At 36.5% G+C, this 14099-nt stretch overlaps 1 protein-coding gene across 2 annotated transcripts in view; it reads left to right on the plus strand.

Moving 5' to 3' along the window:
- The first annotated feature begins 3032 nt into the window (after positions 1–3032).
- The window catches only part of KDM2A (lysine demethylase 2A), an 80305-nt gene continuing 69238 nt past the window's right edge, over positions 3033–14099 (plus strand). The window contains exons 1-3 of one of the 2 annotated variants that reach the window (XM_081316749.1): positions 3033–3096; positions 3903–3930; positions 6232–6336. In XM_081316749.1, the coding sequence (XP_081172875.1) occupies positions 3074–3096; positions 3903–3930; positions 6232–6336 (156 nt within the window). In that variant the 5' untranslated portion in view covers positions 3033–3073. Of the gene's footprint in view, positions 3097–3902; positions 3931–6231; positions 6337–6782; positions 6857–14099 lie in introns of those variants that run through there. The other variant, XM_081316750.1, reaches the window with a different exon arrangement.

Consider the following 14099-nt stretch of genomic DNA (forward strand, 5'->3'; position numbering starts at 1 on the left):
ATATCCTGTGTCATATTTGAATTCTCTGGAGTTCATTGGTGATTGTAGGCTTCTTGGTGGTTGGAATGGTGCCAGCTGTTTTCACTGGCCCATCTTGTTAGTCAGTTGTGCATGATTTGAATCAAGTGTTTTACTGAGTGAAAAATAATATCTTTCTTTCAAATTAACAAACTCTAGTTCTGACTCTTGTTAGTTTGGGGCAAGTTCACTGAGTAGAAAACTCAAAAGAAATAAGGCAAATGTAAAATAGTCCTCAATTAATATTGTTATTCTGCAAATCAAGCAATTAAGCAGGAAGCACCCTAATGCTGAGAAATTTCAGCATGCTGCTAAGCCCCAACAGACTTGTAAATAAGAAACTATGATTTTATTTTATTATTTTAAAAATGATTTAAAGAATCATTAGTTGATAACGATAAGAATTATATTAATTCAATATGAGATAGTAGATATTAAGGGGTAAAGAGAGGAAATATCTGATGTTGTAAATTGAGATTTGTGTTAAAATTTATATAATAATAATAATAATAATAATAATAATAATAATAATAATAATAATAATAGAAGAAGAAGAAGAAGAAGAAGAAGAAGAAGAAGAAGAAGAAGAAGAAGAAGAAGTAGTAGTAGTAGTAGTAGTAGTAGTAGTAGTTGGAATATGTTATGGAATCATTGATTACCCAGTCACCACATTGCTTTTTAAGTGTTTAATTGTAAAATTAGAAAATCAATAATTATAAAAAAGAAATACAAATGATTGTTCTTTTAAAGATGAGTATAAATTTCTGGTTAAAGTTAGTCACTACAATACTATTCTACGATGAACGCGGATCCTGATTTTCTAGGCACCAATGATGTTCAGTTATTTAAATCCTGATCCTACATTCCTATCAATTTCTTTCAACATAACTGCTTATTGGGATTGATTTTTTTCTTCCTATTATTTTCCCACAAGAGCAAGGTCTTTTTTTTTTAGTTTAACTGATGTTGATCCGTTTGATTGAGGCAGGAATTGACAAACTTGTCACCAAAACCTGATGCCTTAGGCTGAGATTGACTGGTTCAAAGTCACCCACTTGGCTTTCAGTGCCTAGAACCAGAATTCACTCTCCTGGTTTCTAACCTGATCTAACCACTAGAGTAGACCAAACTAGTTCTCCTAACTGGAATTGAAAATGGAAGTAATAATTTTGTATGACTCCATGTTGCATGAATCATTTCAACCTCAGTAGAAATATACCTCCTACAATGATTAAGTTTCATTCATTACAGTGGAATTGTTCACGATAAGCATATTGCATTTCAAACCCATGCACCTTACTCAGATTTTTAAAATAAATAATACACTGACAACCCAATTTCATGCATGTTTATTTGCACCTAGGCCTATTGAAAAATATTTCTGAATGGAGAAACAATTAGACTACTCATAACAAATTAGTTAAGTGACCTTTGCTTTTACTACCAATCTCCATTAATGCACAATTCATTTCAAATTTATAAAGTATTACAAAAACTTTCTGAAACAAACTTTGCCATCTTCCAAAAGCCTGATTTCTATACAAGTAGTCCTCAACTTACAAACATTTGTTTAGTGTCCGTTCACAATTACAACAGCCCTGAAAAAAGTGACTTACGATTGTTTTTCACACTTATGACTTGCAGCATCCTCCGGTCACATGAACAAAATTCAAATACTTGGCAACTAGAATTTATTTGACAGTTGCAGCGCCCGGGGTCACATGATCACCTTTGGTGATCTTCTGACAAGTAGTCAATAGGGAAGTCAGATTCACTTAACAACTGTGTTACTAATTTAATAACTGTAGTGATTCACTGTGGAAAGAAAGGTATAAAATGGGCCAAAACTCACAACTGTCTTGCTTAGCAGCAGAAATTTTGGGCTCAATTGTGTCCTAAGTAGTGGACTATCTATAACTGAAATATTCCTCAGGAAGATTTTTTTTCAACTCTGCCTCAAAAATATTAGGGTAACATCTCACTTTGGTGAAACTTAAAACATTGATTGACTCTAAAGCATTTATGCAATGACAACAGCTATCAGCAAAATCTAATTAGCTTTGTTAAATAGGTGTCAGTCTATACATCCCCCCTTAAAATTCTTTATGTACAGATTTTGAAACACGAGGCATTTTTTGTATCACACTTTGTGAAAGCAGACTCCAAACCAAAAGGTCCTCTCGTTACGCTCTCATTGCGATCCAGAATTGTGACAGAAAACCGATCAGGATTGTTGGGAAAGAGAACGGGTAGCGAATGCACACCAGCCAGAAAGGTGTTTTTTTTCCTTTATTTAGTAGCAAATTTCTAATTGATTTTTAGAACTTAAAACGATGCGGTTAGAATCAGTTATTTTTCAGGTCCTGAAAGAAAAGGTTGGAAAGAGGTTGGAGAGAAACACGCAGCGCTGTACTTAATAGGATACGACCCTAAGCACACTTTTTGCTAAATAGGTCTAGTAATGCGTTTAATGCCCTCCCCCCCCATCCTATTTCACTTGGTAACTGCATCAGATAAAGCTTCTCTGCGATAGAATTAGCCTGCGGGCGTAACATGTAAAACAGAATCCTTAATTTCCCTATTCCGGATCAGTTCCATGGAGATCAATAACTCTTATCCGGAATAAACAGCAGATCGAACGTTCCCTCGCAGCACTTCTTCCCTCCGTGAAGCGGAGACAATCGACGTGCCTGCCTCGGAAATTGTAATATTCCAGTAGGTGGCGCAACAGAAAGCCACAATTTTACGTAAAGCTCAGGCCAAATCAGCGGACGAGAGAAGAGAGCGAGGAAGGGAGATGGGATAAAGTAGAGATAGATAGATGAATAAATAAATAAATACTACGCATGCGTATCCGCTGGTCAAGTCTAGGCCAAAAGTAGAGTCCGCTTATACGCATGCGCAGTGATAAAGGGTTCAACTCCAGGTGGAGAAAAGCGCGCGTGCGCGTGGGGAGGCCTTGCTTGTTGGGAGGGGTCAGAGAGGGAAGGGTACGCCGCGCAGGCGCAGTATGGCGGCCGAATATGTGTGTATGTGAGAGCCTGACGGGTTCAAAATGGCGGCGGCTGCTGCTTCTATGTGAGGGGAAAGAATCTGGGGGCGGCGGGAAGGGAAGGAGGGCGAATGATGGTGGGGTTGAGTGATTGAGCTATGCGCTACTAGGAGGCCCGAGAACCGACGCGACGGTGCTTAGTGTCCCTCTGCGGCGGGAGGCTGTAACTCTGGCCCCGGAGGGGGGTGGGTGATAGAAGTGGAAGCGACAAGGTTGAGAGGTTTGGGTGCGAGTTCGGGGCCACCCTAAAAAGCCCAGGATGGGGCCGGTAGTCTCGTGGGAAGGGGGCTGGACTAATCTCCCGGGAGGCATTTGAGATGAGCCAAGGCTACTGAGGTGAGAATCGGAGGGATGGGCAAGAGGCTCGAGAGGCAAGTTGAGAGACTGGGTAGGCTGAAGGTGTGTGTGGGCGACACTGGTCTTGAATGGGGGATTTCCAGGGATTGTGGGGCCAAATCGATAGGGGAAAGCTCAGTTATCTTCTTATCAGTCGGACCTGGGAGAGAGTTTATGTCGCGGCAGGGACTTTGTGGGAGTTTTTCTTTTTTCCTGTGTCGAATTACTGCTTCCGAGAGTTGATCGTCTGGGAGGGAAGCTAAGGTGAAGAGAGGTTATAGTTCTCAGGACACCCTCCCCCTCCAAGTCCGGCCTTGTGGAGAGGAGCCGGGGTATAGTACCGGTATTCCCCTGGCAACCCCCGCTCCTCAGAAGGAAATTGGTTACTCTTTGTATTTGAAGGCTTCCTGCTCCTTTCTGGATGCGAAAGTTGTCCAGCGTTTGAAGACGATTGGGAATTTATCGATTTTTTTTTTCCCTTTTTTTCTTGCCCTAGAAAGGGGCAAAGGAAAATCAGAGCCCTGGTAAGAGCTAACTTTCTTTATATTCTGGAGTTTTCCAAACAATGCTATATGTAATACTTCCTCTTCTCCGTGGTGAAAACTAAGGTCTCTCACTGCATTTGTGTCAGTGCAAATTATGTAATATGCTAGTGCTCAAAATCCAGATGATTATTCTCCCCGATTTCTGACTCCTTTTAACAGTATTGTTCTGAAGTATTTTATTGGCTCTGGGACCTTAGGACAACAAGTGAGATTGGTGTTGGGGGCAAGTAGATTTCTCTGAATTTCCCTTACTCCACCCAATTCCTTCTTGCTATTTATATTTCAAAACACCAAGGCAAGAACTTAACTCTCTTAGTTTTCAAACTGAGACTAAAACGAGTTAGGCAGTTTGTCTTAACATGTATTTTTATTTAAGAAATTTTTATAAAAGTTGATATAGAGTTCCAAAGATGGATTGCTGTGTTACTTATACAATAATGAATCCTCTCTTCATTCATCAGTTTGTACATTATCTTAAATAGGCTTTTAGTGTCAGGCAGTTGTAATATCAGATTTATCTTTCTGTATAAACTTTTAATTACAGGAATCCTGTAATTAAAATTATGACTACAGTACATACACTTTACAATAGTTGCTGTAAAGAAACATCAAATTGGCAACACACATAATGGTTAGAATCATAAATTGTGACCAGTATAATATCTTAAAATACTAAAAAGAATGTTGTTGCTCCTGTTGTTTTGGCTGTAATTGTCTTCTAAATATATTACATCAATATGGATTTAAATCATGGTTAGATAACAAGTGGCTCTCCGAAATATAACTCCTAAGATTTCTCACCTTAGCTATGATCTAAAGGGTAGAAGGGCAACAGAGGACTCACTTTCAGTTTATAGTACAATATAAGTTAATGGATCGCAAGCTTTGCATGATAGCAACCCCTATCAGAATATTGGTAGGTGAATTTGTACAACTTTGTCGTCATAGGTAAAAATAATTACAGTGATGTTAGGATTGGGCATGAAATAAATGTATCCCTTTTACTCATTACTTTAATCTGTTATTGTAGGGGTTCTCATACTTTGCAGTTACTGCAGCTTTCCACTATGAACTTGTATATACAGAATTAGGAGCAAAGCCCAGAACAAGTTTTTACAGTGTCCTCCTTTGCCTGAGCAAGCCTGATGAAGTCTTTTAAAGACCAAGACACCCCTCTAAGTTGCTTGGGATTGTCTCGATGATCCTGACTTCAGTTTGAGGATACTTGATATAATATTAGAAACTGCTTCATTAAATATTCCTCAAGCTGAAAAGGGTTACTCTTCTATGTATTAAATCATTATAATACATAATAAGTCAAATTGGAATTGTTTTACAGGTAGCATGATAATTATGAATACTATCTTTATAATCTTAGTATTACTGTTTTGAAATGTTTTCTATAAATGAAAACTTTTTTGAATTGGGCATATTTTTTAAAATTGATTTTTCAACCCATTTAAAAAACAGAATGTATTGTGTGCCATAGATCAATATACACCTGTGCATTAGGACTGGACAAATTTTGGAAGACACCCCCCCCCCACACACACACACACAGAAGCAACTGGTTTAGAATGCAGTAGGACAGGCAGAATGTAACATGTCTGATTCATAAGTTGCACTGGTTTTCGGTAAGCTTCTGGATGCAACTCAAAGTATTGATGACACTTATAAAGTCTTCATGGTATAGGACTTGGTAATCTGAGAACCATCTGTCTTCTGTCATTTCTCCCCTTCCTGTACAATTGGACATAGTTGACATGCTCTGAGTTCCCATTGATCAGTGTCACCTGATGAAAAGGAGGCCTCCTCTATCACAGCACTTGCTATATGAATTCATATGACCCTTAGCCTACCTTTTTTCAAATGATTGTTATTTATTAAATTTATATGCCACCAGTCCCTCCCCTAGACCTCTGGTGGTTTAAACATGACTATTCTCTCAAGCCTTAGACCGTGGTTGGTGGTAGATCTGTATGGTAGATTGTTATGTTGTTATGTTTATATCATTTTAGTGTCTTATGCTATCCAGAGTTATGATGGAGTTGCATAGCCTTATAAATTTAATAAATACATTGGTATGCTTCTCTTATGCAACTGCCAGATTATATTTAGATTGCAAACACTCTAGTTACCTGAATGATAACTATTTTCTGATCAGTATGGGTGGCAGAAACTGAAATTCAAAACATCTGAAGGTGTGACATGTTTTGGAAGGCCTAAAGAAAGTATTAAAGGAGAATTTCTTATATAGTGTTTCCTTTCTCTGATGTCAAGGAGGAACAGGAAGAAGATAGTAGTTCTGATATATCCTTCTCACTCTCATCAGAAGAGTCTGAGATGGAACCTGAAGAAGAACGGATCCGTTACAGCAAACGACTGGTTAGTGTGTGCTCTTTTTATGTTTCACTTCAACCATGTATACTTTACACATGTATACTCTAATGTTCAATACGTTCACTTTCAAATGTGGCTTTATAGTTGTTAGAGATTGGTCAGATCACTTTAACATAACTTGCACTCTAACCAAAATAAATGGTTTAGGTATACCTTTTGAAGAAATACTAGGAAAGTTGATGTCACTGTGTTTGGTAGAGTATGAGGAAAAAATAAAAATATAGATACAATGCTTTTCTCAATTTTAAAATATTCTCTTACTTTTTTCAGAACTCTGAAAAAGTTGTAATAAAAGGAATGTTTAGCTAATACTGAAAAAAAGCATGATTGTGTTGGTTCATATTTCAAAGAGAAACCACCAGGAAAGCTCAAGTTTTTAAACTGGGAAGTCAAAAAAGCCTTCCTGAGAAGTTGATTGTATTTGTGTTCAGAATGATTTGACTTCATCTGATGAGTCCTGATGCTATCTTTGAGTGTGCAGTGATCTGGAATCAAAGGAGAAAAGGTGATTGAAATCATGCATTGTATTCACATAACACTTGTTTGTAACTTCTTTAAGAAATTGTGTCTTTCCTTTACAGTCCCAAATAAAGACACAGTTGATTTAAGGACCTGTCAAAAGGTGCTATATCTCTGTCCCTACTCTTCGCTTTTGAATTTGACCACTGTCCAGCTATGCTAGACTACTTTCCAACTGATTTGATATGCAGCATTTTATTGAGTGGAATGTGTTGCAAAAAGCATGCTATGCTTAAATCTGTTGGCTCCATTATCTTCTAGGAATAATGTAATGTGATGCTTTAAATTCTAAAATCTGAAAAATCATGCATTTTTCCTCTCATTCTATTTTTATAGTAATTCAAAAGACTTCTTTGGATTATACTTTTATAGACCTCAGGCATGCTTGGTGGATACTCCAGTATCAGTGAAATGTCTTTTTATTGAAGATTAATCAAAGATCATGTCCAGCTTACATTCTTTAAAAACAGACTGTGAGTGCTAGAGTTAAAAAGGATAGAATAACCCACATTCCAATAAAGCATTTCCAATATATAATTAACTAAGGATAATTAGATGTTAATTCATCTGAATTTTTGGGATAAGGGTGCTAGTGTAACACCTTAATAAGAGAACTTATGTATTGAACTATCAAAAGAGCATGAGTTCAGGAAACGAAATACCATATGGAATTGTGATTATTGCTTGTCATATTAAGATTGTGATATGTTAGGAGCAAAGTGAAGGTATGCACTTGTGTACTCAAAACTGAATATGACTGTATTTTCAGATACTTTAATGGATAAAATGGTCGTAATAGCAATTATTTATCAAGCATAATTACAATGGAGTGCATACTATTTCTTATCTGTGAGGCAATCTTTATATGCCTTGAACCTTTGTGTTGATTCCAGAAGAGTGGAAATTCAGATCTAAAAGTTTAGTCATAAATAATTTATTTTAGAATGGTCATGTATAGAACCGTAGACTGTAAGCTGTAAGGTTCCATGCAGATTATCTAGACCAGGCATGTCAAAATGCTGGCCCATGGGCCGGATGCGTCATACTGAAACTGCGTGCACCCCATTGCCGGCAATGGGGGAAAAGTTGCAATACATCATGCAACATCACATGACGTCGCAAGTTTGACATGTCAGGTCTAGACCAATCCTCTCCCTGGAAATGTTACAACAGCATTGTAAGGCAAAGTTGGAGTGCATATTTTAAGATATGGTATGTTCAACTTGAGGTTTCAACAAAGTAGATATATGTACTTAAAATTAAGCTGAGGGCTGCCAAACTTCAGAAAAGTGTAGTTTTGTTACATGCTAGTAATTTTGAATAACTTACATACTGAACAATAAATATTTGCCATTCTCTTCCTTAAGAAATGTGAATCAGTTAGTGTTAAGTATGCTGACCCTGCTTGGCTGCTATTAGTTGTCAGCATCATCACATTCTAAAATTGGTAGGAACCTTTTCTTCTAGCTACTAAAGATAGAAGTTTAATATTTAAAACAGCACTGTTGTGACTGTATTTTCAAATAACCTTTTACTATGAGTGTCCTCACTAATTTTAATATATGCGCATTCATTGCATGTATACAGATACAAGTTAAGATTTTTAGAATTGTTTTTAAACTAATAACATTGGACTGGTTCACACATATATTATTATAATGAGTAGGCTGAGCCCAAAACAAATATATCTTTAAAGAGAGCCTTTGGACTTTGTGTGCTGGGAGCTATCTAACAGTAATTAGTTTGAATTGAAAACTTGATTTAAACATAATTAGAATTCACATCTGCATATTACACATCTTTAATAAGTTCCTTGTCATTTTTAAAAACACGGTTTGATGACAACTTTTGGACTGGCATTTAAAGGATCTACTCAAGACTTTGAAATATCACCACCTGTGTATCACGACCTGGTTCTATGTTATGTCATTTATACATAGTGGAATATTAAATATATCTGGAATATTAAATAATAATGTATAATTGAACACATCTGGATTATTGAAGTGCCGAGATCATAACAGTTTAGGAAATCAGCCCGCCAGTTCTGTGTGAATTTTGTAATACTCGAGAACTAATTCTATTCCCACAGAAAAAGAATTGTTTATATTTTAATTATTTTATCAAACTTCACGCATTCTATTATATGCTATCAAAATTCATCCTCAAGCTTTGTAGAATGAATATAAAAAAATATAAAGGGGAAGGAAGAATATTTGCTACTAAAATAATTTGTAGAGGAAGCAATATTAGTTACTACTGAAGTATAAAGAACTAGAATTCCAAGAAAAAGGTTGAAAAGCACTCCTTGGCTGCAGTTCCCTGAGACCATATCTCAGAAATGTCCTATTTTAGATCCCCCCATGTGAGGGCAGCAAGAGAGTGATGTCTGTTCTTGGAGATTATCCAACTTAGTTTCCCTTTCCAATTCCCATGCGTGCCCATAGCCCTGTAGCTAGTATACCTAATTGTCTTCTCACTGATTACAGTTGGAGAAGAATATTGGAGAAGGAATCCTAAAATCTCAGTTCTGCCTTTCTCTGTCATATATAAGAGTTGTTTGAGCAGGGTCCACAGGATTGTCTGGGACACTTCATATCCTCTTCACAACCTGTTTTCCTTGCTACCTTCTGGGTGGAGGCTCCGTGATATCCGAAGCAGAACAACCAGATTCAGTGACAGTTTTGTTCCATACAGTATTAACCTTGTGAACTCTCAAGCTTCCTCTTTCCGCTATGTATTCAAGATGGTCAGTGATTTATACGTATTTATACGTAAGGGTGTAGGTCTATGCATATTTATTTATTTATTTATTTATTTATTTATTTATTTATTTATTTATTTATTTATTTTAATTCCATTTATATCCCGCCCTTCTCCGAAGACTCAGGGCGGCTTACAAGCTTAGCAGTAGCCTTCATTCTATGTATATGCCTGCTTATTAGGGCTTTCACACACACCCCAAGCGGCATTATTACAAAGTCAGTTTAATTGCCCCCAACAATCTGGGTCCTCATTTTACCTACCTCGGAAGGATGGAAGGCTGATGTTGTATATAGCATGTTTGTATGTGTGTGATGTATGTGTACACTTTTGAGAGTAGGCAACAGAATTTCATTTTTAATGTGCGCCAGTCTGCCCACAGTAAAAAATGACAATAAAGGTTATCTTAGAAGTCTGCCAAAGCTTAGGATAAAGCACCAATTTCATCTTTGGCAGTTTTTCCTCCTGTTGATAAACTTGTTCTACCCTAAGGCCTTATGACATACTTTTTGTTTTAGATTTTTTTATCCTGCTTGTATTATTATTTTTTTCATAGATAACTTAAAGCGGTAAACATACCGTGCTGTCAGAGGTAATGGGTGCTCCATCGATGGAGGTTTTTAAGAAGAGATTGGGCAGCCACTTGTTTGAAATGGTATTGAGCCTGGGCTTGGATTAGAAGACCTGTAAGGTCTTCCAACATTGTATTAAGTCGCCTGTATCTAATGGGAACAACAATAGTGCTCAACCTTAATTTAATATTCACTAGGTTTCAGAAGGTTGGAGTAAGTTAGTTTAAGATAGGAGGCGTATATTGTATGGAGTGAGTTTGGGGAGCAGATTTTATTTTATTGTGGAAGGAGAGTTGAGAACAATAAATGTCTGTAGATAGAGCTCTTTGTTGAAAAGGGTAAATGTGGACCATTGGTACTGAAACTAATTACAGAAAACCCTTTCTTCATAATGATTTGTTTGCTGTACAGTTGGCTGTAGTTTTTCTATTTGGTGTGTTTAAAAATGAATTTCACTGCATTATTAGTGTTAACTCTAAAACAAAATATTACTACAGACGTAATATCTAATATGGCAGTGGACTGGGATGGGGAGAATCTTATAGAAAATACATAATCACAAGGCAAGCAACTCAACAAATAAAATGTATATATTTATGTATATATCTAATATAGAGCCCATTCAAACAGGATTAGAGAATGCAGTAAAATTTCTATTTAATGTTAGATCTGAGTGTACTTAAAATGAATTAAATCACATATAAATTTATGTAAATTACTTAGCCAAATAATGGAATTCTCCCTGGGGAGAAAGCTGAAGTGAAATTTTGTCTGTTGCATCTGATTTCTACTGAATGAAATTCTGTAAAATTATGGTTTTATTATGCATATACATTTTTACTACTGCAAATGAGCAGACTCATTTTTCAATATAATAATTTCATTACCTGCACACTTACACTCAAAACACATAATTGTGAATGGGTACAAACTCTGCTCTAAGCCATAAAGTAGTTTTTCTGTTTCTGGCTTATTGCTTATTCAGCAAACGTATGAACAAATCATAGGTTAGTTCCTTATATGAACACAACCATTATTTAAGTGGTAAATATGAAGAACATGGAGAGGAAGAGATCACACACACACACACACACACACACACATATATGTGTGTGTGTGTGTGTGTGTGTGTGTGTGTGTGTGTGTGTGTGTGTGTGATATGTTAACTCTTAGATTACCTTGCTAGGCCCCAAACATGGGGCAAATCTTTATTTCCTGTTTTCAGCCTTATCTCAAAGGCCATCGAACAGGCTGTAGTCACACCGGACAGTTCATATATTTGTGTAAATTACTAACAAAGAATTTAGGGAGGCTGATATGCATTTCGGACTCATTAGTCCTCATCAGTCAGTCATACCCTTCTGAGATTCGAACCTGGGCTGCTTGCACGTTAGGCAGTGTTTTTACTTCTTGAGCCACAGGTTCTCTCTCGCTTTGTTAGCCTTTTTGCAAGGGGAGAAATATGTGTCATATGTTAACTCTTAGATTACCTTGCTAGGCCCCAAACATGGGGCAAATCTTTATTTCCTGTTTTCAGCCTTATCTCAAAGGCCATCGAACAGGCTGTAGTCACACTGGACAGTTCATATATTTGTGTAAATTCTTAATTCTTTGTTAGTAATTTACACACACACACACACACACACACACACACACACACACACACACACACACACACACATATATATATATATATATATATATATATATATATATATATATATATATATATATATATATATATATATATATATATATATATATATATATATATATATATATATATATATAAGGGGCTCCAATGTTTGAAATACTTGTATAATTCACATGGCATGGTTTCATCAGCTGTAGCCACTCACAGAAACTGTACACTATTATGAATTTGACATCACTTTTTTGGCTTACAGTATAGTAACATAATGTTTGCAAGTAATGAGAGTTGTATCCCAAAGATCTGCATTTATTGACAACTATAGACAGAAGATTGGAAGCATGCAAACCTTTTTATGGGCAGGGAAGGCTTGCTTTTAGTAATTTTATTGAATAATCCTTTACAACAATATTTTGGGAAAATATTTTGTACTAAAAGACTGCATTATATCTCTTTGGGAGGAATAAATTGATAATTATGTCATAGACAGTGGAACTGTAAATCTTAGATCTGTTTTCCAGGGGGCAGGGGCGGATTTGAGTGCTACATTCATTTGTTAAGACTTTTCTTAATTTGCATGTTTTAATAGAAAACAAAAATGAAAAAGCACATTGTTGAACATTGATGGTACAATTGGGGATTAAAGAATGGTTACCAAGATGTTATGAAGCCTGCAGGTCTCACAATACCCACTCGTTGGAATCACTATAAAATTTTAGAGAATGCTGTCTGAAAGACAACCTATTTGGCTGATTCAACAGAAATACACAAGTTTACAAAAACAGTGGTGGCATAAAACTTCTTTTAAGGCAAAAAGTTTGAGTAGCTAGATTATAAGAAGTATTCAATAGAAAATACTTACCTCTTGTCTCTTATTCAGTTACAATTAAAGTATTGATTTAGTATATGGGCGCCTGTGTGTAAAAATATGTTTTTTTAAAAATATGTTTTCATATGCTTCACCTGGAAAAAGGAAAAGGAAGTAGTTAACTTTAAACCTGCCCAGTTTAACTGGGATTTTTTCGTTAACTGTTTTGCTAAATCTTTGCTAAACTTGTCATGCTAAGCTATTAATCAGTGTATATGGCTAGAGCAGATTGGTGCCCTAGAGCTGAAGACGCTCACCTCCTACTTGAAGGTTGAGAGTTCAATCCTAGGCAGCCCAACAGAGAAAATATCTGCTGTGAACTCCACTTACCGGTAAGTGTAAGGAAGAGCATCTGGCCAGTAAAGGCTCAGCTCCATTCAGTCGCTCTGACTCTACCCTCATAAAAAAGGATTACAGGGTTGTAAAATAAAAAAAAATCAGTGTATATTGCTGTCCATCTCCCAACAGCAATTCTGAGGGGTAACAGTAAATAATTATAATGCTTAAACTATGAATTGAAAAACACATATATTGAGTTTGATTGAGTTTGTACAAGTCATAGTTTAAGGACCATAACATATCTAAGCCATAACAAATATATCATTTTGAGTTAGCAAGTTTTTGAACCCAGTCTATGAAACAGGACATTGTCTTTTGTGAAAATCTTGTTACTCAGTGTCACAGATAGGGGGATGATTACATGCATGCATTGGATGGATGGATGGATGCCGCCTTTCAATTATTTGGCCTCATTAAGATGGAGATTAAGGGTCAACTATTAAGTATCAGAGTCCACATATTTGGAAACTAGTATCCCCAGCTAATGTGTCTCAAGCTTCAGTTTTATGCAAATATGGATTTGAGACAATTTTCAATAAGGCAGTATCATGGTAAAAGAGCCTTGGTGGAGCAGTGGGCTAATGCCTCCTTAAGTAACACCAGCTGCCTGCAATTAGTGCAGGTTCGAGTCCCACCAGGCTCAAGGTTGACTCAGCCTTCCATCCTTCCGAGGTAGGTAAAATGAGGACCCAGATTGTTGGGGGCAATAAGCTGACTTTGTAATAATGCCGCTTGGGGGGGACCCTAATAAGCAGGCATATACATAGAATGAAGGCTATTGCTAAGCACATTGATTTGTGCTTTAGATTGTAAACCGCCCTGACTCTTCGGAGAAGGGCGGGATATAAATGGGATTTTTTTTAAAAAAGGCGTAAAATAGGCTTTTGTGCAGAATAGAGGAAACAGATGGAATATATTCCTTTGTAAATTTCCTTGACAGCTACATTGAAAATTGTTTATACAACTAATACACTTACTTACCATACATGTAATTCACAAAATTTTCTTTGTTATGATTATCAGTTCAGCATGCTTT

Source organism: Vipera berus (genome assembly GCF_964194415.1).
Source record: "Vipera berus genome assembly, chromosome: 1".
Lineage (NCBI taxonomy): Eukaryota > Metazoa > Chordata > Lepidosauria > Squamata > Viperidae > Vipera > Vipera berus.